The sequence below is a fragment of the Hyperoodon ampullatus genome (assembly GCF_949752795.1).
Source record: "Hyperoodon ampullatus genome assembly, chromosome: 18".
NCBI lineage: Eukaryota > Metazoa > Chordata > Mammalia > Artiodactyla > Ziphiidae > Hyperoodon > Hyperoodon ampullatus.
The window spans coordinates 974,926-1,002,480 of record NC_136931.1 but is presented as its reverse complement, the minus strand read 5'-3'; the positions used below and the strand labels follow the sequence as shown (position 1 = coordinate 1,002,480).

Sequence of the window (27,555 nt, the reverse complement as noted above, 5' to 3'; positions counted from 1 at the left end):
GGTGAATTGACTTTTATCATCATGTAATGCTGCTGCTAACAGTCTGCTGTGAAGTTTATTTAGTTTGGTACTAATGTAGCCACTTCCATTTCTTTTGACTGATGTTTGTGTGGTATATATTGTTCCATCCCTTTGCTTCTAAGCTACCATGTAACTGTATTTGAAATGAGGTTCTTACAGACAGCACATAGTTGGATCATGTATGTTTTTTAATCTGATCTGCAGTTTGTCTTCTAATTGGCAAGTTTAGGCCGTGTGCATTTAATGTGACTATTGATATGTTTGAATTTAAGCCTCTCATTTGTTATTGGCTTACTGTTCAGTCCCTTGGTTTCTCATTGCTTGGCTTCCCTCTAACTGCCCTCTTTGGGGTCCATTTTTTAGTATTCCATTTTAATTTATCTGTTGAGGTTTTGAACACATGTCTTCTAGTTTTTTAGTAGTTGTTCTAGGGACTCCAAAATACATACTTCACTTTTTGAAATCTACTTAGACTCAACATTTTGACACTTGCAGAAGAACACAGAACTCCTACTACATGTACTGTCAAAGAAAAATTAATCAGCACTCATGTTAAAGATGATGAGGCCGACTCAGGACCATCACGATGGGTGTAGGAGCCACTGCAGTGGGATTTGCAGAAGGGGAGAGAGATTGAGCTCAACTTCAGATACAGCGTTGGCAAGTGTGGGTTTACAGCCAAGGAGCAGGTGGAGTCATTGGATGGAAATTTGCTAAGAGGAAACATCAAAGGTCAGGGGGATTCTGGCTAAACCGACCTAACAGGATCTTTGAAAGCCAGGTGGTCAGACATCAACTGCGAGATGGTGGGGGATGAGGAACCCGGCCAGATATGAGGGTGAGCAGATATCAGGGCGGAGGAGCTCTCACTACACTGACTTAGCCGAGTTCTTGCTAAAACTGGAGGTTTTTTTAAAGGTTTTTTTTTTTTTGCTTGTCTTTATGGAAATGAGGTTAGTGTTGTTTTTTTTAATGTTTTATTTATTTTATTTATTTATTTTTGGCTGCGTTTCTGTGCGCGGGCTTTCTTCTAGTTGCCACTAGTGGGGGCTGCTCTTCGTTGCAGTGCGTGGGCTTCTCATTGCTATGTCTTCTCTTGTTGCAGAGCATGGGCTCTAGGTGTGTGGGCTTCAGTAGTTGTGGCACACGGGCTCAGTAGTTGTGACTCGCGGGCTCTAGAGTGCAGGCTCAGTAGTTGTGCGCATGGGCTTAGTTGCTCCGCAGCATGTGGGATCTTCCCGGACCAGGGCTTGAACCCGTGTCCCCTGCATTGGCAGGCGGATTCTCAATCACTGCGCCACCAGGGAAGTCCCCTAAAACTGGATTTTATAGTAAGTGCACACATGGGCCTAGAGGAGGTTCAGGAGCCTCACTACAGTTGGGTGGAGCAAAGGATCTTTGTCACCACTCTGTGGGTCACTTTGCCCTCTCCCGTTTAGGTTGTCGTTGTCACACATAATGACTATGTATACGGTAAGCTCCATTAAACAATGTTATAAGTTTTGCTTTCAATGGTCAAAAATATTTTTAAAGTACTCATTGGGAAAAGAATAGTCAGTTTTATTCAACCAGATATTTACCAGTTCTGTTGCTTTTTCTTTACTTCTGATCTTCCAGGTTCATTCTGGTGTCATTTCTGTTCTGACTGAACATTCTGTAGTAATTGTTTTAGGTCAGATCTGCTGACAACAAATTCTCTTCTTTCTTCATCTAAGGATGTCCTTACTTTATCTTCATTCCTGAAGGTTATTTTCACTGGATTTGGAATTCTGGGTTGACAGGTATTTCAACACTTAAAAAAAAATATTATTCCACTTTTTTCTGGCCTCCATTGTTTCTGCTGAGAAGTCAGTAGTCGTTTGAATGCCTCTAAGTTATGCTCTGCTGTCAAGATTTTTGTCTTTCTTTTTAGTTTTCAGTGATTGGATTATGATGTGTCTGGACTTGTATTTCTTTGGGCTTGTCCTGTTTGGGGTTCATGGAGCTTCTTGAATCTGTACATTAATGTATTTCACCAAACTTGAAGAGTTTTTTTTTGTTTTTTTTTTTTTTTTTGCGGTACGCGGGCCTCTCACTGCTGTGGCCTCTCCCATTGCGGAGCACAGGCTCCGGACGTGCAGGCTCAGCAGCCATGGCTCACGGGCCCAGCCGCTCCGCGGCATGTGGGATCCTCCCAGACCGGGGCACGAACCCGTATCCCCTGCATCGGCAGGCGGACTCTCAACCACTGCGCCACCAGGGAAGCCCTGAAGAGTTTTAAGCCAAATTTTATCAAATATCTTTCTGCCCCTAGCTTCTCTTCTGGGAATCCAATAGCATGACTGTTAGCCCTTGTGGTATTGGTGTAGGCTTCTGAGACTCTGTTTATTTTTTCCAATAGTTTTTTCTCTGTTGTTCAGATTGGGTAATTTCTATTGTTCTGTCTTCAAATTCTCAGATTCTTTCCTTTGTAATCTCCATTTTGCTATTGAGCCCATCCAGCAAATTTTCTTATTTCTGTTGTGTTTTTCAGTTCTAAAATTTCCATTTGGTTCTGCTCTATGTCTTTTATTTCTCTGCTGAGACTTTATATTGCCACTTATTCGCAGTGTTTTTGCCCTTACTTGTTGGAGCACATTGATAATATGTGCTTTAACATCTTTCTTAGGCACTCCCAACATCTGTGCCATCTGATGGTGTCCTGCACTGATGGCCTTTTTCCATAAGAGTTGACGCTTTCTTGGCTTTTCATGTGCTGAGCAATTTCGTATTGTGTCCTAGACATTTTGAATACTGTGTTATGAGACTCTGGATCTTGTTCACATCCAGTGGAGGATGTTGGTATTTTTGTTTTCCTATTATCTAGTTGACTTAAGTCTGCCAGTTCCAACCTGCCATCTCTGGGGCTGGTTTCCATGTCAGATTATTTTCACAGCCTTTGCCTTGCCATGTATACCTGCCCTGCAGGTGTGCCACCCCATGGCCAGGCTGACCTTGGCAGTGGAGGAGATAAAGGATGGCAGTGGAAAAAATGGTGAAATACAAATAAAGCCTGCAATTTAGTTGAAAAAACAAACACCTTCTCTGAGCAGGCTGATGGCAGGAACTCAGCTGGGTCCAGAACCTGCAGCCCGGTCCCCTTGGGTGACATCACTCCTGTGTGAGAACCAGGCTGATGAGTCGACAGCAAGGCTTGGGAACAGAGCTGCTGTGGGGCAGAATCTCCTCACCCTCTGCCTGCAGTGTCGGCCCCGGGGGCGTTCAGCTTGCCGTCCAGGCCTCAGACAAACAACTCAGACGATTTTACAGCACATTTCAAAGGGGCTCTGATTTTTTTAAAAAGAGGGGGATATTCTTTCCCCAGAAAAGTTTCTCCCAGGTGGGTGCTGATGAGCTGAACAGGCCTGTATGGTGCTTGATTTCGTGGGTCACAGTTACTGTCACTGTCAGCCAACCTTGTGAGCACGGAGCCAGCGAGGGTGCACCTGAGGGCCTCGCTGGGCCCTGTGGCGTGTGGTGCTCCCTTGCTGTGCTCCCAGCAGGGGAAACGCTGAGATCCCTGCTTCTTGACCACCTCGCTCTCCTAGGCGCCCGGCTCTCCCTCCTTAACGGGCTGCCCTGTGGGCTCCCTTCCTACCCCGAGCTTCTCCAGCAGCCTCGGCAGGTGTGGGCAGCTTGCCCTCTCCTCCCATGTCCGCAGTCGGTCCAAGAAACACCCTGAAGACAGAGTTTCACGGGAGCGTGGCCCTTAGAGGTGGACAGGCAGGCAAATGGGGCCCAGCAGCGAGCTCTGGGGAAGGGAGGTGGACAGCCCCCCGGGCGGGGCAGGCGCGGAGGTGGCGGCCGGCGTGACCGAGGTGGGCACGGAAAGCTGCGTTTGCCGTCTTTCCCACCCAAGTGTCTAATTTCAGGAGAGCATGTGGGCCTCGGGAGGGGCGGGGGCAGGTGGAGACGCGCCCTGGAGGGGCGAGCTCTGACGCCCTCCTCTCTCTCCCGTTGCAGGTGACCCCAGGGTTTGAGGAGAAGGAGGGGGAACTCCTGGTCAGGGGGCCCTCTGTGTTCCGGGAATACTGGGACAAGCCGGAGGAAACCAAAACCGCCTTCACCTCGGACGGCTGGTTCAAAACAGGTAGGAGGGAGGGTCCAGAGGGGACGGGAGGGTCACCCGCGTGCCACCGCACCGGGACGTCCCCAGAATCCTCCCTGGCGGGCAGAGATGGGGTGGGGTACACTTTGTGCTCCCGTCTTAAAGGCTGCACCTCCCACACTGCACCCCAGCCCCCCTGAGGCCTCTAGAAGGAAGGTCCTGAGGCCATGACCCTCAGGGGGACTAGCAGCCCCCAGCCCTGTGGCCAGGCTCCCGTCCTGTCCCTTGGCCCAGCAGCCCTGCACGAGGTGGTCCCTCTGCCCCTCGTGGGTCAGGACTCCCCTTCCCGAGTGACCACTGCACTCCACCTCCGAGACCCTCCTCGGTGCCCCGCCCTCCCCGCCGCCGCCCCCTGCTTTGTAGCCCCGCCCCCGTTTTCATAGAAGGAGGTTGGTTTGCACTTTGGTTTGGGTCCCTCGTTACTTGCCCTCTCCTCCCGTGTCCGCAGTCAGTCCAAGAAACACCCTGAAGACAGAGTTTCACGGGAGACAGAGTTTCAGGTTACTACCTGCCCTGAAGCCTGCGCTCGGTCACCTGCTGGAGCGGCACGTGGAGCCAGAGCCCAGGGTCTGTGCGTGGGCAGGCAGGCGCCCACCCCCCAACCTCGGAGCCCTCTCACTGGACGCGCTCCCAGGGCCCGCTCTGAGGAGCCCCACCCCTTCTGTCCCCCACGCCCCCCTCCTCCTTGGTCCCAGCGGTCCCATCGATGTGGACGATTCGGCAGGTACTGGGTGTATTCACGGTTGCAGCTGCATTGATTCACTGGTTTGTGTTCACACAGGACACACCGGAACAGCAGCTCGTGACAGCCGGAAGGTGGGGTTCTGGGGTTTCTCTTTTTCTTATTGCCTGTCTGTATTTCTAAAACTTTCGTACTGAAAATGCATTATTTCATAATAATAACCTTAAGGCAATATTTTCCGAAAAGGAAGGCCTGTTCCCCCGTCGTCCTGTGCTGGCCTCATAATTAGAAACGCACCTCTCGCCAGGTCTTCTGTGGACCACAGAGCTGAAGAGAAAGGCAGTGTGAGGGGGGCGGCCGTGACGGGGCGCCGGGCGCACCTGGGAGTGGGAAAGGAGGTGAGCGGTGGGTGTGTCCTCGGCCTGGTATCCCCTTGGGGAGCTGCTCCAGGCCGTTACCACACACGTGTCTTCTCCACGGGCTCAGGCAGCACGGGTTAGTAAGGGCAGAAATCACCTCCAATCTGCTGCCGTCGTGGGCCTGAGGTCACCAGGTGACAGAGCCGGCGGCCACGTACAGACCCCCCAGCAGTCTCGGGGTGCTGGGGCTCCGCTGGGTGGGGCTTGAGGGGGAAGGGGCACATGAGGGGTTCTCCTGGGGGACCTCGGGGCTCCATTTCGGGCCCCCCCAGAGCAGAGGCCTGTGCCAGGAGCCCTGGCCAGCGCCAGCAGTGGGCTCTGTGGTTGAGGCCCAGGAGCCCAGGCCACCTGTCCGTGCGGCATATTCACACGCGCCCCAGCTTCCCTTTGTAAACTTCGCGTTCATAGGGGCCAGCCTGGTGGCAGCCAACCACTATTATTATCCTTCAAATGCAGTATTTAAGAAATACTACTTTTGAGCTAATCTTGCTTTTTTGTGGGTCCGTCCTGTAGCCCTCCGAGTGTCCTGACTTGGAAATCTGACTTCTTTGTGGCCATCCTGTTTCATTTTTAAATTCAGCTAAAGAGCTGCAACTTATTTTTTTGAAGCACAGGAACCAAAGCCCTGTGGATTTTGCAGATAGCAGGGCTCGCGAAGTGCAGGGCAGTCAGCGGTACAACATTTCAGTCCCTGGTCGTGAGGAATATTTCAGTTGAAAGGAAAAGCTGCATTAATTATCGTAAAGAGATGTCTTTAGGAGAAAATGATTTTAAAATTCAGTTTAATTTCATTGTAATGCGCAGCAAACAGGAAGGGAGTCTGTGTGTTTAATTGGCTCTCGGGGGTGAGGCCTGGAAGCCGCGTGCCTTTGTCACAGGCCATTAGCGATACAGGCTGCATAATGAGCGCGGCAATCAGCTCACAGCTGCCGCTCCTGCAGGGCGAGCGTGGTATTAAATAGAAATCAGGATGAATTAAACTTAACCCTTTCCCTGGCCAGGCCTTCCTGCCACACAGACTGTGGCCCGGGCTGGGGAGGGGCCGCACCCCGCTGGCTTCTCCTCAGAGGCCTCCTCTGTGTCTGGACGAGGGGAAAGAGGCCTCCCTCGGCCATGCCAGCCATGGCCGCCCTCCCTGCCCTGCATGAAGCCTGGTTTCCGTCGCCAGGGAGCTCCTTGCCAGCCCCAGGGGTCCTGGCTGCAGCTCAGGCAGGAAACCAAAGCTCTCTATCCAGAAGCACCTCCAGCGGCGACCCTGGCCATGTTCCCCCTGAGCCCGCCAGGCTGGGAAGAATCCTCCACACGCACGTGGGCCAGCGCCGGCCGGGTGGGGAGAGGGCAGTGCCAGGACCCCCCCTGCTCAGGGCTTCACCTTGACCCTGCGCACGGAGCTGAGGACACAGGGAGCTGCGCTACAGCTCCTCCTGCCCTCTGGATATGGTAGAAAGACCGTAACTGAACACGAGGAAACAGAAATGGTATCTCTGCCTTATTCTAAAGAAGATCTCCTTACACCGTTTACTGTTAGAAAGTGACGTAGTAAACTGCACACACCTAAGGACAAATCAACGCACTTGTAGAAGAAATTTAGGAAACTGGGGAGAAGGGCTGTGCGAAAATCCCGCAGAATGTTAATGGGGTATCTTGGTGCTGAGTTTACTCCCTTTTCTTTCTTCTCTAACGAGCACATGACCGTTATCAGGGGAGAACATAAAAGGCTATTTACGTAAGAAAAAAAGACTCACTAGCAGGAAACAGGAGAGCCCTGGGTGCACAGTGGCCGAGGTCTGCAGCCTCGGTGGAACGTGGAGTCCACTGAGAAGTCGGTGAGCGCACGACGTGAGGGCCACCTGGGGCCGAGGGGGGCGGTCCCTGAGCCCAGTCGCCCCAGTAGGAAAAACGAGCCACGGCCACGGGCAGATCGAGAGGAAGTGCAATTGGCCATAAAAATACGGAAAACGTTTTACTTCCTGGTGGTGAAAGAGCAAGTATGGAAACAGTCTCCTTCCACCAAATTGGCAGAGATTCTTCCGAAGTTGACACTTGGTGCTGTGAGGCAGGTGCTTGGCACCCGCGGGCGGGTTGTGTGTCAGGAGGGCTCCTGGGAATCCGTTCAAAGGACACGGGGTGCGGGGGGACGCGTATGATGTTTATAAAGTGGGAAATTGGAGTCCGTTGTTCTGCGCTGGGCTTGTGGCTGCCTCGTGGTGCATCCAGACCACAGAGGATCGTGAGCCTTTTGCAGCCACGACTCGAGTGATCCTGGCCTGAGGGAGCCCCTGCTGGCATGCACCACACATGTGTTTGTGGGGGGGGCCGTCATGCGGGTTTGCACTGCCAAGCACAGACGCTAGCTGCTGTCTCTGTGTGATTGTCACCTGTTCCTTTGTTTTCTCTCTGCCAGTGTTTCCTCAGTAAGCTTCGTTCCCTTACAGACCCAGAGAAGTATACAATCTTTCCAGTTCTCACGTGATGAAGGCACCAGGGTGGACCCAGGCCTGAGCCCTGTCCTCTTGCCCAGCCTCTCACTCGGAGCCGCGCTGAGTTCTGATGTGGTTCTCCCGAAAGCAGTGCTTTTATTTTGACCAACAATAGTTAGGAATCAGGCAGCGTGTTGAAAGGAGGGGGCCCAGTGCTTCGTGTCAGGAGTGTGACAGCACGTGTAGCTGGAGGTGGTCGGCCCCTTCACGTCTGCTGACCGCGTACGACCAGAGCCCGGGGCAGGGCTCCCCAGGCCCCCAGGACGTGTGGTGTGGTCAGGCTGCCAAGTCCGCAGGCCCCTGCCTCCCCGCGGGGCTTGGGCTCTCTGTGGAGACGCCTTGTGAGCAGGAGGCCGGGGCTGCGTCGCGGTCCTGTCTGGTGGTCGTCCCTTTGTGTGTGTTTTACCCTTTGTTCCCCAGCGGTCGTGAAGAGCTGTTCCTCCACGTTCTTCTGAAACACCCGGCTTTGTTGGAGTTAAGTCTCCGAGCCACCTGGAACGGCTTCTGTGCGGACGGCATGTCCCCATCCTGCGCGCTCCTGCTGGGCCTCTGCGCTGCCCTTTGTTTTTTGTTGTTGTTTGTTTTTCTGGGGTTTTTGTATTTTGGTTTTTTTTTTTTTTTTTTTGGCTGCACCAGGTCTTAGTTGTGGCGTGCAGGATCTTTAGTTGCGGCCTGTGGGATCTAGTCCCCAACCAGGGATCGAATCTGGGCCCCCGCATTGGGAGCGCGGAGTCGTAACTACCAGACTGCCAGGGAAGTCCCTACGCTGCCTTTTGGCCGCTGCGTCTGCCCTGGTCGGCCTCAGACCTCCGGGCAGAAGGTCTTTGTTTTTATCAAGGTCCCACGTACGCAGCTGGAAGACTCCAGCGGTCTGTCTGGTTTGGGAAGAAGGACGCGTGGCCCTCTTACCCCAGCCGTGCCCGTCTTGGCCACCTGGAGGCTGCCAGACGCCTGTGGACACACCGTCCAGGGTTGAGCCGCGTGGGAGCCGCAGTGTTTCCCGAGGCAGGAGGGCTCGTCTGTTCTGGCCTCCAGTCCTCCTGGGAGGCCCCCCTGTGCTTGCCACCCATGCCAGCGCACAGCTCCCACCGGCCTCCTTTCTCCTCGTCGTCCGCGTTCCCCAGGAGCCTGCTGTGGCTGGGCGGGTGGGAGGTGAGCTCTGGAGAGCTCGTGTCTGCCAGTGTCTTCGTCCTGGCTGGGCCGGGTACAGGAGCCTGGACTAGAAATTGTCTTTACTGGTGTCAGGCTTCCACGTGTGCTGCCGGCTGCAGCTGCGTTATTCCTGGCGCATCGTGACCTTTCCTCTCTTGAGGTCCTAGAGAATCTTCCCTTTGCCCTGGGAGCCCTGAAGTCGACAGGCCACGCACCCTGGGGGCTCTGGAGACCACGTCTTGTAATTCCGGGGGTTGATGGCTGATTTTCTCCCCTCTGATGCCCAGCAGGGGTCCGGGGGCTGAGAGCAGGAAGTGGGGGTGGGGGGCCCAGCCACCGCTGCTCAGGGCCCGTGGGCTCCCGTGTCGCCGTCCACCCTCCTCTGTCCGCAGAGAAGGACCGGCGGCCGTGCACTGAGGGCCGGTGCCCCTGCTCCGCGCTCGGCCCATCCTCGCCACCTCCTGCGGGGCGCCTGCCACCCTGGCCGCAACCCGCCTCACACAGCCTCCCTCCAGCCCGCGGGGTCTGTCCGCTTGCTTTCCAGCTGCCAGTTTTCTCACCATCATGCCCCCTCCTGTCTCCCTGTGCACGGCTTTGTGCCTTGAAAACGACAGTTGCTGTTGATTTTATTTCTAGAGGGAGAGAACCAAGCTGTGTGCTCCGGCGAGGCTTCCGCTCTGGGAAGTTGTCGTGTCTTCGTCTTCCTTCTAGTGTCTTCCTTGGCCTTCTGCACAGCCATGTGTGAGGGGCACAGACCCGCGGGGGCCTTCTCCCTCCGTCTTCACGGGGCCTCTCCTGGGTCTCCCATGACTCGAACATCCCTCTGCGCCCCTCTTACGAGGGCGTGTGTGATCACACTGAGGCCACTGGGTAGTCCAGGGCGGTGCGGACATCTGTCGGCACGCCCTGCCTGACGGTGGTCCCGGGAAGCAGCAGGGCTCTCCCACGGGGCTTTTCCTCCCTCGGCACACAGACCCCCAGACCTCCCCCGGGACGATGTCCGTGTGTCCTCAGCACCATCCCTACCACTGCGGTGCTGGCTTTTCTCAGAGAAGATCCTAAGTCTCGCTGCTCTTCATCAGGCTGGATGAGGGTCAGTGTAAGAGCTGGTGACAGGAGACAGTGCAAGGAAGCCGCCGTAACTGTGAGCTGGTGCGCGGGGAGGGGGCACCTGGAGATGCCACAGAAGTGATGTCTGAGCAGAGGGACAGCGAAGGGGGAGATGGAGAACCAGATGCCGCAGATGGGGTAGCGGGTGTGAGCACCCTGGGGTGAGGGCCGTGCCTGGGGGGCCTGCCATCGGGCGTGTGGGTGCAGCTGTGGGAAACTCTCACCCTGACTTAAGTTGGTGTCACACAGAGCAAAGAGGGTGCAGGCGACATGGCCAGAGGCCCCGAAGCCATGTCGGCCTTGGTATGGGCAATGGGGGTGTCCCTGGCAGGACCAGGGCACAGGGCAGTGACCCCCACCCCCAACACCGCTGGGTCTCTGGCCGCCAGAGGCCTGGCTGGGCCATGGGTGCATTTACGGGGCTGGTGTCCGGTGGTTGGGAAGCCGTCGGGAGACCCAGTGGCTGTCCACTGTGGAGGGGACATGGCCGGAGCCAGGGCTGCACAGCAGGAATGGGAGAGAGGCCCCGGCGGGCCTCACGGGATGGCGGCAGACTGCGCCCTGTCCCTGCGGCCGGCCACCTGCCCCAACACTCCGTCCGGAGACCACAGAGCCTCTCCTTCCTTCTGCTTCCCATCAGGCAGGAGGCCCCGCACCTGCAGGAGCCCAGCTCCTGCTGCATCACAGCCCACCGCAGCCAGCCAGGCAGTGCCATCCGTCTTGTTTAATAGGCTGGGGCGCCCCGCGTGGCAGGTCGCCAAGAGTGCGAGCTGACGGATGGGCCTCCTGCGTTGGACGGTGTGATGCATCGTGAAGTATTGATGATTTATTCCAGCTAATCACCCGTGTGCAGCGTGGGGTGTGTGAGAGCAGACGGTGAACCATCAGCGCAGCTCTCAGAGTGCGCGGTGGGCGTCCCCGCGTGCACAGGCTCACATGTCCGTGCACACGTGTGTGTGTACGCTCACACTCAACCCCACCCCCCCGACCGCAATGCCCTGTCTGGCATGCGGCCCTGGCCCTCGCTGACCTCGTCGCCCCCCCTCAGGTCTCTAGCGCCTCCTGAGGTGGGACCGCATGGGTCCTTAGCTGGGCAGGGCTCCCACCAGGACCACGTCCAGGAGAAGTGGGTGGGGAAGCCCCGGCGCTGAGCATGGCGGGTCGGGGTGGGGGGTCCCTCCCTCCTGCCAGGCCCCCATGTGACACTGCGTATGGCCCGGAGCCCCGTTGGGAAAGGGTCTGCTGTGGCCCTGCTGTGGCCAGGACCCAAGGGAGGCCCTGATGCTCTTGTTTCCTGCCTCCGTGGTCCTGGGCTGTTTCACGGGGGTCCTGCCCGTCCCTGTGAGACGCCGCCACCTGCCTAGGGGCAGGGCCATGGAGGCGTCTGGCGTTGGCATCACGCGAGGTCCCAGCCGTCCGCCTGGTGCTTGCTGCCTTGTCCCAGAAAGGTGTTGACGCTCCCAGACGCGGGGCCCACACGTGCCGGGGAGGGCGGCACTCACATGCATGTGCAGCGCCGACTGCGGCCGAGCCAGGTGCCTCCCACTGACCGGAGCCTCTCCCCAGGTGACACGGCCGTGTTCAAGGACGGCAGCTACTGGATCCGCGGCCGCACCTCCGTGGACATCATCAAGAGTGGCGGCTACAAGGTCAGCGCCCTGGAGGTGGAGCGGCATCTGCTGGCCCATCCCAGCATCACGGGTGAGCGGCCAGGTGCCCGGACCGTGACCTTTGGCTGACACAGCTGCACTCGGCCACCCGGGCTGTCTCAGGACCGGTCCAGATGTGTCTTCCTGTGTGTGTGTTGTTGACAAAACGGGGACCAGGTACCCAAGGGGGGGCACAGCACCAGGGCCTGCCTCCCATCCCCTCCCCGCCCCTCCCCACAGTCAGCCTGCTCCCCCGCCCCCCGCGTGCGTCCAGGCTGGCCAGGTGCAGGCTGGGACCCCGTGCTCAGGAGTGGTGGTGTCCTGGGCCGTCCTGGCCCCTCAGAGACTCCGTATCCCCTGTCTCTGGCCACTAGGCGGGCTTCTCTGGGGGCGGCGGGTCCCAGGTGTTTCCCGCACGTGCCCGCTGCCCTGCAGCCTGCGGTGCTCGTCCTCCTGTGCTTCTGAGGTCCCCCACCCTCTTCTTTCTCCACAGACGTGGCTGTGATCGGAGTTCCAGACGTGACATGGGGCCAGCGGGTCACCGCAGTGGTGACCCTTCAAGAGGGACACTCGCTGTCCCACAGGGAGCTCAAAGAGTGGGCCAGGTGAGGGCCGGGCAGGTGGGCGGGGTCTCGGGCTGGGGGCTGAGGGCCAGGTGATGTGGTCCTGTAGGAGCTGTGCCCCCCGCACCACACACACATACACGCACACATGCACGCACATTCACAACACACACTCATACGCATGTGCAAAGGGCCCCAGGGAAGCTGTGTCGTGATGATGGGAGCAGATGTAGGACCCTGACCCCTGACTCAGGTGTAAGCTTCCGAGGCCGGGTCAGAGGTGGACGGGGTCCCATGGTGAGTGAGTGCGTCCCCTCCTGGGTGTAGGAGGAACCTTGTCAAGGAAGGTCCGTTCCCAGGAGCTGAGCTCAGAGCCATCCCGACAGGACCCCGGGGCGTGGGCTGAGCAGGCTCGGGGCGCTGCTGGGCCGGAAGCACGTGCTGAGCGCAGGGCATCACACGGGCCCCTGGGTGCTCGCTGCTGGCCCCAGGCCAGAGCTCAGAAAGGAGCTGTTAGTTACATCCCCAAGGCCTTTAGTTTAGATCCAAGAGGTCCCTCCTTCTGGCCCTCTCTCCCCACACCCCCTGCCCGGCTTGCCTCCTTCTCCTCTGCACTGAAGATATTTGTGGCTCATCCACCGTGATTTCACAAACAGGAGGAATCCTTGTTTATCAGGGCAGCACAGCTGGGCGATTAGATTCCCCTGGATTTGCAAAATCACAGTTGGAACTTTGCAGTTTCACAAAGGCGCGAAGAAGATTCTAGTCGGCTTTGCCGCTTTGGTTAAACAGTTGCTTTGTTAAAAGAAAGAACCTGCCATCCTGTGCTGAGAGCAGGTCTCTCGGCCCTCAAACCTGCTCCTTCACGCCCGGGGCTCCCGTTGTCCCCTCACCGCAGGGGCCCGTGCTGCCGGCTGAAGGCCTGAGACCCCGGCTGGGGCGGCGCTGTGCTGTGTGCTGAGGCTTTGGGTCCCTGGGGAGATGCTCCCAGCAGGGCGGGCCTGGGGCGGGTGGTCAGCCTGCAGTCTCCATGCGGCCGGTTCCCCGGGCTTTGTGTCCTCCCATGGGGCGGTCACTGGACAGTGACCCCGCGGCTGCCCACCCCCTGGAGGGAGGGTAGGGACCTTCCTTTCAGAGTGCAGGGCCGACTCCGCCCCCGCAAGGTGGAGAGTGGGGGAGGGGCCTCACTCCGAGCTTTCCAGACATTGGCTCAGTGAAGCTGCTCTTTCTTTCTGTGTCCTGTTCATTGCCATTTGGGGGTCTTTTTTAAAGGTTTTTTTTTTTTTTTTTTTTTTTTTTCGTATGTGGGCTTCTCACTGTTGTGGCCTCTCCCGTTGCGGAGCACAGGCTCCGGACGCCCAGGCCCAACGGCCATGGCTCACGGGCCCAGCCGCTCCGCGGCATGTGGGATCTTCCCAGACCGGGGCACGAACCCGTGTCCCCTGCATCGGCAGGCGGACTCTCAACCACTGCGCCACCAGGGAAGCCCTAAAGGTTTTTTTTTTTAAATAATGTCTTCCCTTTCACTGCCATTTTTTTCATTTCTGAAGATTCTTGAATCTTACAAGACCCCCAAGCAAAAGTCTGTCCTACGTCCTCCCGCAGACCCTGCGCTGTGCTCCTAGCGGAGTTGGGAGAGGCTGGCACCCCCGTCCCAGCTCAGGCACCGCGACACTTGGAGGGGCCGGCGTGGCCTCTGGGCTCGGTGGCAGCACCACGTTCCCGGTCTGGGACGTGGCCTGCCCACCAAACTGTCCAGTTGCAGTGGCCCACGTGGGGCTTACACCCCACGGGGATAATTCAGAAATCCGGTGTCCAGATGGAGCAGGCGCTGCCGTCCGATCAGACCGTGGAGGGGAGACGCTGCTGGGCCCCCGGGCCACCTCCCTTCCCCACGGGGCTGAGCGGTGGAGCTGAGGCCATCGCTGTCCACGGGGCTTTTCCCACAGGGAAGCTGGCTCTGTAACAAACCACTCAGCCCTGCTGTGTTCCTGCTCAGGGCCTCAGTTTGCCTGGGAGCTGCTCTGACAGTTTCCTATGAGACCAGCTGCTAAGCTGACGCCCCTCGTAGGAGAACAGCGTTTGTTCTCAGAATCTGCGGGTCTGCAGGCTTTAGAGCGCGTCCCTGCACGTCTGCAGCTTCTGCTTCTTCGTGGTGGCCGTGAGTTAGGCTTCCGGCTGTGTGTCCTGCCTTTGCTGTGACCCCACCCTCCCTGTGCGCTGTCGTCCTACCTTTTACTTCTATGTCGTTACAAGCCCCACGCTACGTTCTTGAACACTTTTTGTTCAAACGGTTCTCTCTTAAGGAGGCTTCGCTAATAAGGAAGATGACACGTGTCCTGTGTCTGGCACTCGCCCCCCATGGCGGCCCCTCCCACACAGACCCTCAAGTGTGGGGACCCCAAGCTCCTGTGTCTGAAGCCTTTAATTTCATCTTCATCCTTGAAAGAGACCTTCTCGGGGTTTGGGATTCTAGACAGACGGGGCTTCCTTTCCCTTCGTGCTCCGCTCCCGCCTCAGCTGCTCTTCACGCAGGGCCCTGCGTCCTCGCGGCTGCCCCTTGACCTGCTCCACGCTGGCGGGCGGAGAGAGGGTGGGTGCCGCCTGGGAGGTGGGGCTGTGCAGTGGGGGGCGGGGAACGGGTGTCCCTGGTGGAACCTCCGTGACCTTTGGCCCAGAGCAGGCGATTTGCGCCAGAGCTGCCCCGAGGTAACAGCATTTCTCGCCACCCGTGGGCAGATGGACGTAGGCACCAGCTACTGAGGCCGAGGGATGGGGTTTCCCTGCCTGCCCTCGCCGGCCCCCTGCTGCACACGTCCTGAGAGGCCACGGCTGTCCCTACTCCTGCGGGCCCCGGGCAGACGTCGCGGTGCCACTGTCCGGAGCCCCACTGCCCGATGCCCCGCTGTCTGTGTCACTGGCAGCAGCCACAGAGCGTGGAGCCTTTGTGGGCCAGGAGGCCACGATGGGTGGCCCCTCTCCCCACCACCCCAGGCAGCATCCTGTGCACCTGCTGGTTCCTTACTGAAGGGCCCCGTGTGCGGCCCTCGAGCAAGGAGCAGGCAGCTCTGCTCAGGAGAAGCCTGGGCGTGGTGTGCACAGCTGCCTGGGGCTGGGCCCACCACGTGCCCGTTCACGGGGGGAGCGTTGTCTAACGGTGCTCCTCTTGGGGTGCGGCTACAGGCCAGCTGCTGGACCCAGACGGCCACTCCCACTGCTTGGGCACCAGGCTCTGGGGTGGGAGGGGTGGCTCCAGCCGGCGTGTGTGGCCATGGCACCCAAGGGTCTGTGAGGTGTTCACCCACCTCCCCCGGCCGTCCACCCAGGGATGCAGTGGATGGACCGTGAGGTCGGACCAGTTCTTTCCAGCTCAGGGGCTCCGGGGCGGGGTCTCGGGAGGCCTGGCCCTGGGTGAGGCTCCCCCCTCCCCCAGTGGGCAGAGGGGCGTCTCCATGCCCAGGACCGGGCCCCGACCTGCTGCGGAGGCGCCACTCACGCCCGCGGCTCCTGCACTCAGGCCTGGCCTGTCTCTGCAGAGGTGTCCTGGCCCCGTACGCGGTGCCCTCAGAGCTCCTGCTGGTGGAGGAGATCCCGCGGAACCACATGGGGAAGGTGAACAAGCAAGACCTTGTCAGGCAGCTCTACCCGCGCGACTGGGGTGCCCCCGAGGCCGGGCGCCAGTGAGCCGGCTTCCCGCCTGGCCACACCTCACCAGAAGGAAACCGCCTCGTGCCCTCCGCCCCGGCCTCGTGGCCACGGCACGCCACACAGCTCCGTGTGCTCTGCAGTCCCCGCCCCCCCGGTCCCTGCGGGTCTGGAGGTGTCACGGGGGAAGCAGGTTTCCCTGGAAACTCAATAAAGCCTCCACAGAGAAGCAGACACCTGTCCTGCGCTCCTTCCCAGGGCCTGCGTGGTCCCCGCCCACGGCACAGGGAAGGTCCGGTCTGCCCGCGTGTGCATGGTGTGCAGGGCGGGCGTCTCTCTGGTGGACTCGGACGATGGTCCTGGGCGTCCAGGGGAGGGCGTTTCCCACCACACGAGTGCCTTGCTGGGGTGTCCGGCACCCGTGGCCCTGGCAGAGGCTCTCTAGGCCTTCAGGGCCAGGGACACAGCTCATGTGACCAGAGGACCCTCGGCCCCCAGAGGGCACCTCCTGGACCAGGGGTCGGCACACTCTGGGACGGGCCAGGGGGCCAGCACTGGGCTCTGGGGCCAGTGTTTCTTGTCGAGGCCGCAGCCCGGGTCCCACAGACCTCATACAGAGTCCAAGGTGCTCAGTAGCCAGAGGCCGACCACGAATGGCCCCGCAGCTGCCCTCCTTGGCCCCCATCCCCTCCCCCGTGCTGCTCCCTCCACGACACCCCCTACCCCTTTGGTCTTTGGATGTCTCCCTCTCCTTCCCAGACCCCCCACACACATGCCCCTGCTGCCCGGCCCCCAGGTTCCCTGCCCTCCCCAGCCAAGGGCAGAGTTGCCCTTGGAGGCCCAGGTGTCGTGGGGAGGATGGGCAGGAGCCAGGACAGAGCCGAGGACCTGGTGGGCAGCACGTGGGGGCCAGGGCTGCTCCCCCACCCTGTGCACGTGGCCTGTGACTCCGCGAGGCCGGCCCCGGGCACGGCGTTTGCTCGGAGGAACGTCCACCCCAGCGCCCTCCTGCCCGAGCCCTGGACACGCACTGGTCACCCGCCTGTGCAGCGGGCCAGCCTTCCGGGCTCGGCGCTGGCCCGCAGCCCAGAACTCTCAGGGCAGCGCTGGACACTCTGGCTCCTGCTGTCCTCGTGTCCTGGGACCTGGGGACCACGAGCTCCTGGCAAGAATCAGCTCCCACGTCCCCAGATCTTTACTTCATCCCACTGGTTTGACTCTGTGTCTGTCTTAATACTGAAAATTTGATTCCTGAAAACGTTCACGTCATCATCTGCTTTCTGCTAGCGTCTGTACAAAATACTTTCCGAAAAATAATGGTCATCTTTGACCAAGAACAAGACCGGGCTGGGACGCTGACAGGCTCTTAGACCATGTCCCTCAGGACGCAGAACGTGGCCTGGACCCTGCCGGCCCCACCTCCTCGGCACCCTCGGGCCAGGTTCATCCTCCACTGCTCCTCACGTCGGTCCAGCCCAGCCTGGCAGGGGCCCTGGTCTGGCCCTGGAGACAGGCAGAGCCCCACTTGCTAAGCCAGCATGGCTGAAGGTCCCGAGGCTTTGGGAAAGTTCCCATGGCTGGAAATGCCTCAGCCTGGCGGCTCCGTGTTGCCCTGCACTCAACTCCCAAACCAAAGCTCGGGGGCGGGCACCCTGGGCTCTGTCAAACCCGTAGTGCTTGGATCTTGCTTGGAGGGGCTCCTGGGCACAGCGGGAGTGCACTTGTTGAGAGGCAGCGGGAAGATAAGGGCACCTGGCAGCGGCTGCCCCTCGGACGCTGCTCCCTCGGGGGCAGGGGGAGGGCCGGCGGTGGAGGGTCCGCACCTGCCACGTCCCTCCCTCCGGACATAAACCTGCCGAGCGTTCAGGGCTCTGCTGCCGTCTGCCTGCATTTATTCACCAGAGCTCAGCATCCACGTGGGATGCGCAGAGGGCCCGCTGAGGAGAGACCCCGGGGGACGGGCGGGCTTGAAACGGCCACAGAAATGTCAGGGCTGACACCGCGACACCTCAAGGCCCACGCGCCCCCTGCGCCCCCCCCCCCGTGACGTAAGGCTGCTGCCCCCTCAGGGCTCCGACCAAGGACGGAGGCCTGAGCTCCCCGTGGGAGCCAAGGTGAGCAGCTGCCGGCAGGACCCTGTGCTGTGAGGGGGCGGAGCCTAGGGAGGGCGTGGCGCGGAGAAGGGGGCAGCCCAGGCCCCACGGGCAACGACTGCCCATCTCAGGGAGGCCCGGACCAGTGTCCCTGGACAGAGAGCCCACCCCAGGGCTGGTCAGGAGCGTGGACACCGCAACAGCTGGGCTGGCCCAAAGGAGCCGGGCCTGCCTCTGCCAGTGCCTAAGGCCCCCCAGACGTCCTCGGATGCTGGGACCACCCGTGAGGCCCCCAGAGTTGTCCACGTCCTGGCCCCCCACGCAGGCCCTGTGTCACCCCCGTGGAGAGGGGCAGGAGTGCAATAATGCGCAGCCCTTAGCACGCGGCCACTGCTGCGCACCTTTACCGCGCAACCCTAGTTACTAGGCAACGGTTACCGGTTACCGCGAGACCGCTAACGCGGGCTGTTTAGAGCGGCGGTTAGAGGTCCAGCTAGGCCGGCGGGCGGCGGGCGGTGGTCCTCCAGTGGAGAGCGAGGTAAGAGGCGGATGGCGGCCTTCTCCCCGGGGCTCTCCAGGCCCTCCGGCCTCGTGCTGGCGGCTGGCGGGTGAGCTGAGGGCCTGGGAACAGGCTGGGGGTGTGCCCTGCAGGGCTCCAGAGCTCTCGCCAAGGCTGCCCACTGGCGGGGCGGAGGCCTTGAGGCGGCCGTGAACCTCTCCGCCATCCCCGCCTCTGCGACCTAATGGCAGCGGCAGTCTGCATGGGTCTCAGCCCGTGGGACCTGGCACCCTCCCCCCCCTCCCATTTGGGCGGCCTGAGGAGCCTGAGGTCCGGCTGGGTCCTGGGCGCCTGGCTCCCTCAGTGATGACGGCTGGGCAGGGTCTGGGGACCCGGCCCTGAGGGTGCCACCAGCTGAGATCGGCCTCTTCAGCCTGGGCACTGGTGGGAGGACCCAGGCTGGGTGCTGGACGGACGCTCCGGGGCAGGGTAACCGCACCCCTTATGGACCCCCTTCTCTTAGCCCGGACCTGGACCTCGGAGGGTGAAAGTCGAGCCTTGGGACCTTCCCTTTTTCTTGTCAGAACAGGGAGTAGCATTTGTTTGGTGGCGATTTACAGGATCATCGTGACCTGACTGACCTAACCTCAAGAACAAAGGATCTGCAAATCAAAACTACAATGAGGTGTCACCTCACACCAGTCAGAATGGCCATCATCAAAAAATCTAGAAACAATAAATGCTGGAGAGGGTGTGGAGAAAAGGGAACGCTCTCGCACTGTTGGTGGGAATGTAAATTGATACAGCCACTATGGAGAATAGTATGGAGGTTCCTTAAAAAACTACAAATAGAACTACCATACGACCCAGCAGTCCCACTACTGGGCATATACCCTGAGCAAACCATAATTCAAAAAGAGTCATGTACCAATATGTTCATTGCATCTCTATTTACAATAGCCAGGACATGGAAGCAACCTAAGTGTCCATCAACAGATGAATGGATAAAAATGAGGCACATATACAATGGAATATTACTCAGCCATAAAAAGAAACGAAATTGAGTTATTTGTAGTGAGGTGGATGGACCTAGAGTCTGTCATACAGAGTGAAGTAAGTCAGAAAGAGAAAAACAAATACCGTATGCTAACACATATATATGGAATGTAAGAAAAAAAAAAGTCATGAAGAACCTAGGGGTAAGATGGGAATAAAGACACAGACCCACTAGAGAATGGACTTGAGGATATGGGGAGGGGGAAGGGTAAGCTGGGACAAAGTGAGAGAGTGGCATGGACATAGATACACTACCAAACGTAACATAGATAGCTAGTGGGAAGCAGCCGCATAGCACAAGGAGATCAGCTCGGTGGTTTGTGACCACCTAGAGGGGTGGGATAGGGAGGGTGGGAGGGAGGGAGACGCAAGAGGGAAGAGATATGGGGACATATGTATATGTATAACTGCTTCACTTTGTTATAAAGCAGAAACTAACACACCATTGTAAAGCAATTATACTCCAATAAAGATGTTAAAAAAACAAAAACAAAACAAAACAAAAAGAACAAAGGATCTGACACCAAGAAGTCTGCAACAACTACCCACGCCCCTCTCTCACCTTTCCCATAAGAGGGCTTTGCTGAAAGCTTTCCAGGAGTTGGAGGCCTTTTAGGGCTTGAGCCACCCACCGGCCCTGCAGCAAACCTTTCTCTGCTCCAAACTCCGACGGTTTGGTATTGTCACTGTGTGTCAGGCACATGGACTGGCGTTCGGTAACGGGGGTGGAGTCAGAGTGACGGGGTGATGGAGGTTGGCTCTGCCTGCTTCTCCATTGCGAGCAGGCTGGCTGACGCGTCACATGTTCTCTTGCCCGTGTGGTCTCCTGCAGGATTGCTAAGGGGGCTGCTGGGGTAGAGAGCTGGTCATTCTTCAACTGCGTACTTCTTCATTCTTCTTTTCTTTTCATCTAGGAAAGGAATCCGCACGGTGGACAAGGCGAGGTGTGCGCTCAGGAGAGCACAGGTCAGGAGTTAGTTTCAGTTGCCTGGTGATTTCATTCCTATAACTAGATTCTTTTAAGGGTAGAAGTGGGCAAACAGGAAAGGGGGGAAAGGGCTGCTTTCCGTGTGGCAAACATCTGGAACACTCTGAATCCCGACACGCTTCTCGCGGGGGCGTTTGGATGTGGACTGGGCCCATCTTACTTAGGGCTCGGAAGGAGGTGGAGACGGGCCCTGGGACCCTCAGGGCCGGCAGCCTCCTCGGGCCGGGCTGTCTTTGGTGACCAGTTTGGGCTCTTCACTGATTACTGGTTTATATAAACTTGATGACCTGGGATCTTCTGTAAAACCGTGCTCTTCATCCAGGTTTCAGATTTATTTGCACAGTCCCTTATCAATCCTGCCTGTGCGTCTGGTTAAATTACCCTTTTGTTTAGCTTCTCCTTTCCTGGTGGCTGGCTGGACCCGCCCTCACGGGCCTCCACCTAGCTGTTCTCCTAACGCCCACCTGGGCACCCCCGTCCTCACCCGGCTCCAAACTCTGGGTCCTTTGTTGTTTGACTTAATCTCTTAAGCCGGGGGTGATTGGAGCACGTTGTCTGCTCCCTGTTTCCCCACCGGTCTCTGCTACTACCCCGAGAACACGGGCCAAGGGGTTCCAGAGCTTTGAAATTTGGGGCCCTCCTGTGCCCCTACACAGCGGCTTTTCTTTCCTCGGGAGGCAGCTCTTCCTTTGATATTCCAGTGCTAGGTGCCCAGGCCCCGGTTATACCTTATTATTATCTATTCTGATGGATTGTTATTTGCGTTTTCCTGTTAAATCACATGTTCTCTGAGATCAGTACTGCTATCCAGCTTCTGGGGTTAGTATTTATTTATTTATTTATAATTATTTTATTTATTTATCTTTGGCTGCGTTGGGTCTTTGTTGCTGCACCCGGGCTTTCTCTAGTTGCAGCGAGCGGGAGCTACTCTTCGTTGCGGTGCGCGGGCTTCTCATTGCGGTGGCTTCTCGTTGTGGAGCATAGGCTCTAGGTGCATGGGCTTCAGTAGTTACAGCACACAGGCTCAGTGGTTGTGGCTCGTGGGCTCTAGAGCACAGGCTCAGTAGTTGTGGTGCACGGGCTTAGTTGCTCCGCGGCATGTGGGATCTTCCTGGACCAGGGCTCAAACCCATGTCCCCTGCATTGGCAGGCGGATTCTTATCCACTGTGCCACCAGGGAAGTCCCTCTGTCTCTCCTTTAGTGAGCAAATGTAGTCCATTTATTGTGATTATTGATGTCTTTGGACTTATTTCTACAATCCCCATTTGCATTTTCTGCCACCACCTTAGGGATATGGCGTTTGTTGTTTTGCCTTCTCTTCCATTGTATTGATAAACTTCTCGGGACTTTCCTAGCAGCCAGTGGTTAAGACTTCACCATCCAATGCAGGGGGTGCGGGTTCGATCCCTGGTTGGGGAGCTAAGATCCCACATGCCTCATGGCCAAAAACCCAAAACATAAAACAGAAGCAATATTGTAACAAATTCAATAAAGACTTTAAAAAATTTTTTTTAATTCTCTACTCTTTTCTCTTTGCTTATTTGGAAATTATAAACTAAATTTCTGTTCTTTGAGTGCCTTAAAACGTTTAGATATGTGCTATAAAGTCTAAGTTATTCACAGTAATGCAGCACAGGGCTCCCCTACGGCTGGGATGAGGCTCCCAATACCTGCCCCTCAGCCATCTTTTTTTTTTTTTATCTTTAATTATTTATTTTTTGGTCATGCTGTGCAGCATGTCGGATCTTAGTTCCCCGACCAGGTATCGACCCGGCGCCCCCTGCAGTGAGAGCTTGGAGTCTTAACCACTGGACCGCCAGGGAAGTCCGTCCTCCGCCGTCTTGATGTTTCTGTAGCATTTCAGTTTTGTTTTGTTTTGGACACAAAAATTAATAGGCTTTGTTTTCACAGTCAATCATTAAATTTACTGACATGTGATCAACTTCTTGGCTCAACGGATTTCATTTTAATGAATAATTCTCTGCAGTAGTTGTTTCAGTAACCGCCGCTGAGTGTGTATCCGAGTCTCTACTTTTTCTCACTCGAATGACAGGCTTTCTGGGCATAAGATGCGGCGCCGCTCCTCCAGGCCGGAGAGGTTTTCTTTGTCCTCGACACCAGTAAGTGTCTGCCTCACTCCCACGCCCCCAGGACAGAGCCCCTAGGGCCTGGGGCAGGGGCAGGGCCGGAGCACTTCTGGAAAGGTCGCAGGACCAGGGAGAGGACTGGCCGGAGGGGGAGCCAGAGTGCACTCGAGTCTGGAAGGTCGGGGTTCCAGCTCAGCAGCCTGGATGGAGAGCATGGGGGGAGGAGCGGGGGCTCGGGGGCACCTGCCAGGTGCGCACAAGCTCCCAGCGTTCAGGAGAGAGCCGGGCATTAGGACCAAGGAGAGTGGCTGAAACGTGCGATTCTCCCCAAAGAAGCGAGGAGGCCGCAGGCTGGGCGAGGCCCGGCCCTCCAGCCCCCCGGCCTGTGCAGGCCTCTCCCTGGCCGTCCTGCCCAGGTCCTCTGTCTGGAGGAGAAAGGCTGGCAGGGAGGGTCCAGGCTCCTGAGCCCACCCAGCCCGCATCTTCCTCCTCAGCCCGTCCCTGGAGAGGGACGCACAGCGGGCCCAGGAGAGCCTGCGCGTGGGCAGTGCCTGCTGAGTGTGCTTCCCCCGCCCACAGGGGGTGGAGGGGACCGTAGATGCAGCAGCGTGTCTGTTACAGCGCCTGATCTAATTTGAACGGTCATTAATGTGATTTATGCGGCTGTTTCGGATTCTTTGCTCCCAAATTTGTCACCAGCTCCCTTGATGTTGATTGAGAGACAGTGGTGCTGGTGCCTAGTGGGGCGGGCTGGGGAATGCGCGGGGGCTGTGCTGCCTGGGGGGGCTTGGGGACACGTTCCTTCTGGAGCCCCCCTGGGGCCCCACATGTCCCCCTCCCCTGCCAGCACCCCTCCACCCCTCCCAGCTCTCACCCACTCTGATTGGGGAGGTGCCAAGGAGCAGCTGTGCTGGCGGCATCTCTGGGCCGCATGGGAAGAACCATGAGGCAGATGAGGGGGGCGGTTGTCCTGCAGCCCCCAGGAGCCAGCAGTGCCGGGAGCCAGCCCCCCGCCTCCCCTCCCCTCCCCCCAGGCCAGGAAGGACCAGCCGCTGGCCGGCCTCATTTGCCCGGAGCCCATCCCCCCAGCTTCGTCCAGACAAGGACCCTCCCCAGCCCGGGCCGTGCACCAGGGTGCAGTTGTGCCTTAGCACATGAGGGCTGTGACATGACATGTGTGCGGGACACAGGCTCACTGAGGCCTCTTCTACGGCCGCAGGAGCCCCAAATCCAAACCGAGAGCTGCCAGGTCCCAGGCAGCTCCGCGGGTCTCCCCGACAGCATTCCCGCATACCGTGCTCCGCCAGTCACTGCCGGCGCCCACGGGCACAGGCTGCCCGCCAGGCCAGCTGGGAGTGAAGACGCTGGTGACCGCGTGAGGATGGAGGCCCAGGCTGGTGTGCACGCCCTGCGGGTGTCTCACACCCACCAGCTCAGGGGCAGCCGACACAGCCTCCTCTCCTGGTCCTCAGCACCCTGAGACTCTTGAGTGAGCAGGACGGGGACCTACATCCCTGCCCTGGAGTCTTGGGGTGCGTGCGTGCCTGGGCGCCCTGGCCCCGGCCCATGCTGGTGAAGGTTTTTACTGGAGTGGGTTTTCCCACGAAAGCCACCCTCTGGGGGTGACAGTTACGCTTACAAATTGCCTTAAAGCTTGACTATCTGAGCCCGGAGACCTCTGATTTCTGCCCTGCCTGAACCCCCGTCAGTGGGGCCAGGCCTGCGCCCCTGAGCCTCGCGGGTCCTCACCATGGCCCGGGGCCTGGACGGACCTCAGGAACTCGGGATTCCGGCAGGGCAGCCTGGCTCGGCCAATGAAGGTGCCACCTGGCGGAGGCCATGCCCCCAGACCTCAGGGCCAGCACGTGGGAGGACCAGACCACTGTCTCTGCCCGGCCTTCGCTGGAGCCACACTGCCCTCTGCTGGTGCCGCCGGGCGTGACGAGAGCCGCTAGGACCCCTGGTCTCCTGCTGCTCCGGTGCCTGGTGGGACCCTCCATACCCGGTGTCAGGGCTGCTGGGCAGGAAGGGACCCCGCCCCAGCACGTGGGGGCTTGGAGCTCAGGGACAGCCCTGGGGGAGGCTGGGACAGAGTCTGCCGCCCCAGGGCCTCCCAGTTCTCATGGCCGCAGGGCCGGTGGGAGCTGCCGGGAGCCCCAGCTTCTCTTCTGTCTCTGTCCATCTGTCTGTCTGTCCGTCCATATTTTTGAGCACCCAAGACTTTAGAAGCGTAGTTTGAGAATGACTGTTCTGTGTGTGTGGTGGGGGGGGCATCACTGGGCTGCTGAACAGGCAAGGCCCCCAAACCTGACGGCAGCTGCCCAGACCTCCGCTGTCCTTGGAGGCCCCGCCTGGCTATGCCCTGGCCGCTAGGGGACCCAGGCAGTGCCGCTCTGCACTCCCCACGCTCCAGCCCACCCCGCCATCCCCTCTGACCCTGGGACCCATTTAAGGGACAGGAAGCCCTCTGCAGGGCCCCACTGCTCCATCCAAGCCATGGGGGCCAGGCGGGGATTCAGGGCCCCTCCAGATCCGCCCCACGTTTGCCTGCCTCCACGGAGGACCCCCGCTCGTGCCGCTTCATCACGTTAGGGTGTGTTGGTGCCTGACTCCCCTGGGAGGGCAAACTTATGAGGGCTGATGCCCCAGGGCCTGGCAGGGGCCTGGCAGGGGCCTGGCACAGGGGAACTGCGGAAGGGGGAGGGCTGGGAGGGGGGAGGAGGGGAGGGAGAGGTTGCGGGGGAGTGTCTGCCTCCACCCAGCCTCTCTCCTGACCTCCAGACCAGGCTTGAACTTGGAAAGGGCGTGGGCCCTGCAGCCGCTTGCCCAGGCTCCTGGCCAGGCCTCACCTGTATTGGCGGTGTCACCTTGGCCTCTGGGTCCTTGCCTGGTAAAATGAGGCCCCAGAGGGACGGGCCACGTGTCGGGTGAGATCAGTGCCTGGGCCTCCTGGAGCACACTGCTACCCTTGACTGTGGTTACCTGCGGCTGCCCACTAGGCATCTCCACCTGGATGAGCACAGGCACCCAGTTCATATCTACGAGGAACCTGTGCTCCGCCCAGGCCAATGCCTCGTGTCCGGGTCACCTCCTTCCTGTCCAGTCCTCCTGAACCCCCAGGCATTCTGCTCCCTCCCTTCTGTGTCCCATCCTGGACACGGGAGCCTGAACCCCGGGTGGGCAGGCGGACACCCCTTCGTGCAGCCCGAGAAGCTGCGTTCACCTTGCCGTCCCCTGGCCACATGACGCTAGCTGACCCTCGCTTGCACAATGGACATGTGCATGGGAGCCCCGGGCGGGCTGTGCTGGGGTGTGGGGTCATGCAATTATCCCAGTGAGCAAATGCCTGCTGAATACCAGCCGTGCGGCCCCGGTGCACACCCGGCTACACCGCCAGAACAGTTACTGCAGACTTAGCGGCTGAAACACGACTTTATCTCACTGTTTCTTTTTTTTTTTGGCTGCGTTGGGTCTTTATTGCGGTGAGCGGGCTTCTCACTGTGGTGGCTTCTTGTTGCAGAGCACGGGCTCTAGGCGCGTGGGCTTCAGTAGTTGTGGCGCAGGGGCTTAGTTGCTTCCCAGACCAGGGCTCGAACCCGTGTCCCCTGCATTGGCAGGTGGATTCTTAACCACTGTGCCACCAGGGAAGCCCCTCACTGTTTCTTTAGGTCAGTCGTCTGAGTGGGCTCCATCAAGTCTTCTGTTCCCGGTCACATGGGGTGAAGGCTCTGTGTCGGCCGGGCCGGCTCTTACCTGGAGCTCAGGGGACAACTTTCTTCAAACTCATCCAGGTCCTTGGCAGACTCAGGCTCCTCGGGGTTGTAGGACTGAGGGCCCCATTTCAGCTGGCTGTGGGCCTCCCGCCCCTGCACCCACGTGTCTCTCTGCCTGGCACCTGAAATCTCTCTGGTTTCCTCTCTGGCTTTCTCTGGCTCCAGCTGACCATTTAAGGGACAGGACGTTCTCTGCTCTTAAGGGCTCCTGTGAATAGACGAGGCTAGTCCAGACAATCCAGGACCCCGTCCCCACCTCAGGGTCCCTCTGTCAAGGAACGTGACGTTTTCACAGGTTCAGGGAGGCCATCTCTGCCACGCCTGCTAGGCCACAGTGTCCTCACCTGCACGTGGAGAGAGGCCCCTACGTCACAGGACTATGGGGACTAAACACCGGGCCTTATTGGGGGTGTGTTTGTGTGCAATTTTATATAAACCTGCATACTTTTACACATCATTCTTTTTTTAATATTTATCTATTTTGGCTGTGTTAGGTCTTAGTTGTGGCACGCAGGCTTCTCTCTCATTGTGGTGCAGGGGCTCAGTTACCCCGCAGCATGTGGGATCTTAGTTCCCCGACCAGGGATCGAACCCACGTCCCCTGCATTGGAAGGCAGATTCTTAACCACTGGACTGCCAGGGAAGTCCCCATAATGATGCTTATTACACTATAATTATGGTATTGTTCTAATGTAACTGCATTTTTTTTCTAAAGTTATAACAGCTTCACTTCTCTGCTGAAAGCCTCGGTGCCCCCCTTTTATCAAGAGAAAGTTGAAAATCCCTAGATGGGTGGATGAACCTCCAGGGCTGGAATGCCCCTCTCCTCCCCCACCCCTCCCTCCCCCTCCCCCAACACTCCTTCACAACCCTACCCAGGTCCAGGGGAGCCACTGCCCTCCTCCCAGCTCACAGGTGCCCAACCGTGTCCCACCAGAGACAGAGGAGGTCACCCAGGGAGGGGCGGTCATGGCCCCACTGGGCTGGGGGGCGGGACCCGCACCTCAGGCCCCTCCCACTCGCACAGGACCCGAGGGAGGGTCCGCTGGTGGTGAAGGGTTGAACCCTGGGGTTGGTGGCCTGGTAAGGGGAGGGGGCACCTGGAGGGTTGGTCACCCTGAGTCCACCAGGAAAAAGGGCTCTTCTGGAGGAGCCGGTCCAAAGGCAAGGCAGGCCAACTGGCCCTTGCAGCCTGGGGTGGACCAGTGCTG

General features: G+C 58.6%; 1 protein-coding gene across 1 annotated transcript in view; it reads left to right on the top strand.

Annotated features, from left to right (window-relative positions):
• The window catches only part of ACSF3 (acyl-CoA synthetase family member 3), a gene marked incomplete at its 5' end in the record, with an annotated part of 59,433 nt that extends 43,405 nt beyond the window's left edge, over positions 1–16,028 (top strand). Inside the window, 4 exons of the mRNA XM_079723309.1 lie at positions 4,003–4,129; positions 11,557–11,691; positions 12,133–12,244; positions 15,739–16,028. Coding sequence (XP_079579435.1) covers positions 4,003–4,129; positions 11,557–11,691; positions 12,133–12,244; positions 15,739–15,886 — 522 coding nt within the window. The 3' untranslated portion in view covers positions 15,887–16,028. The remainder of the gene's footprint in view (positions 1–4,002; positions 4,130–11,556; positions 11,692–12,132; positions 12,245–15,738) is intronic.
• Positions 16,029–27,555: the final 11,527 nt, after the last annotated feature.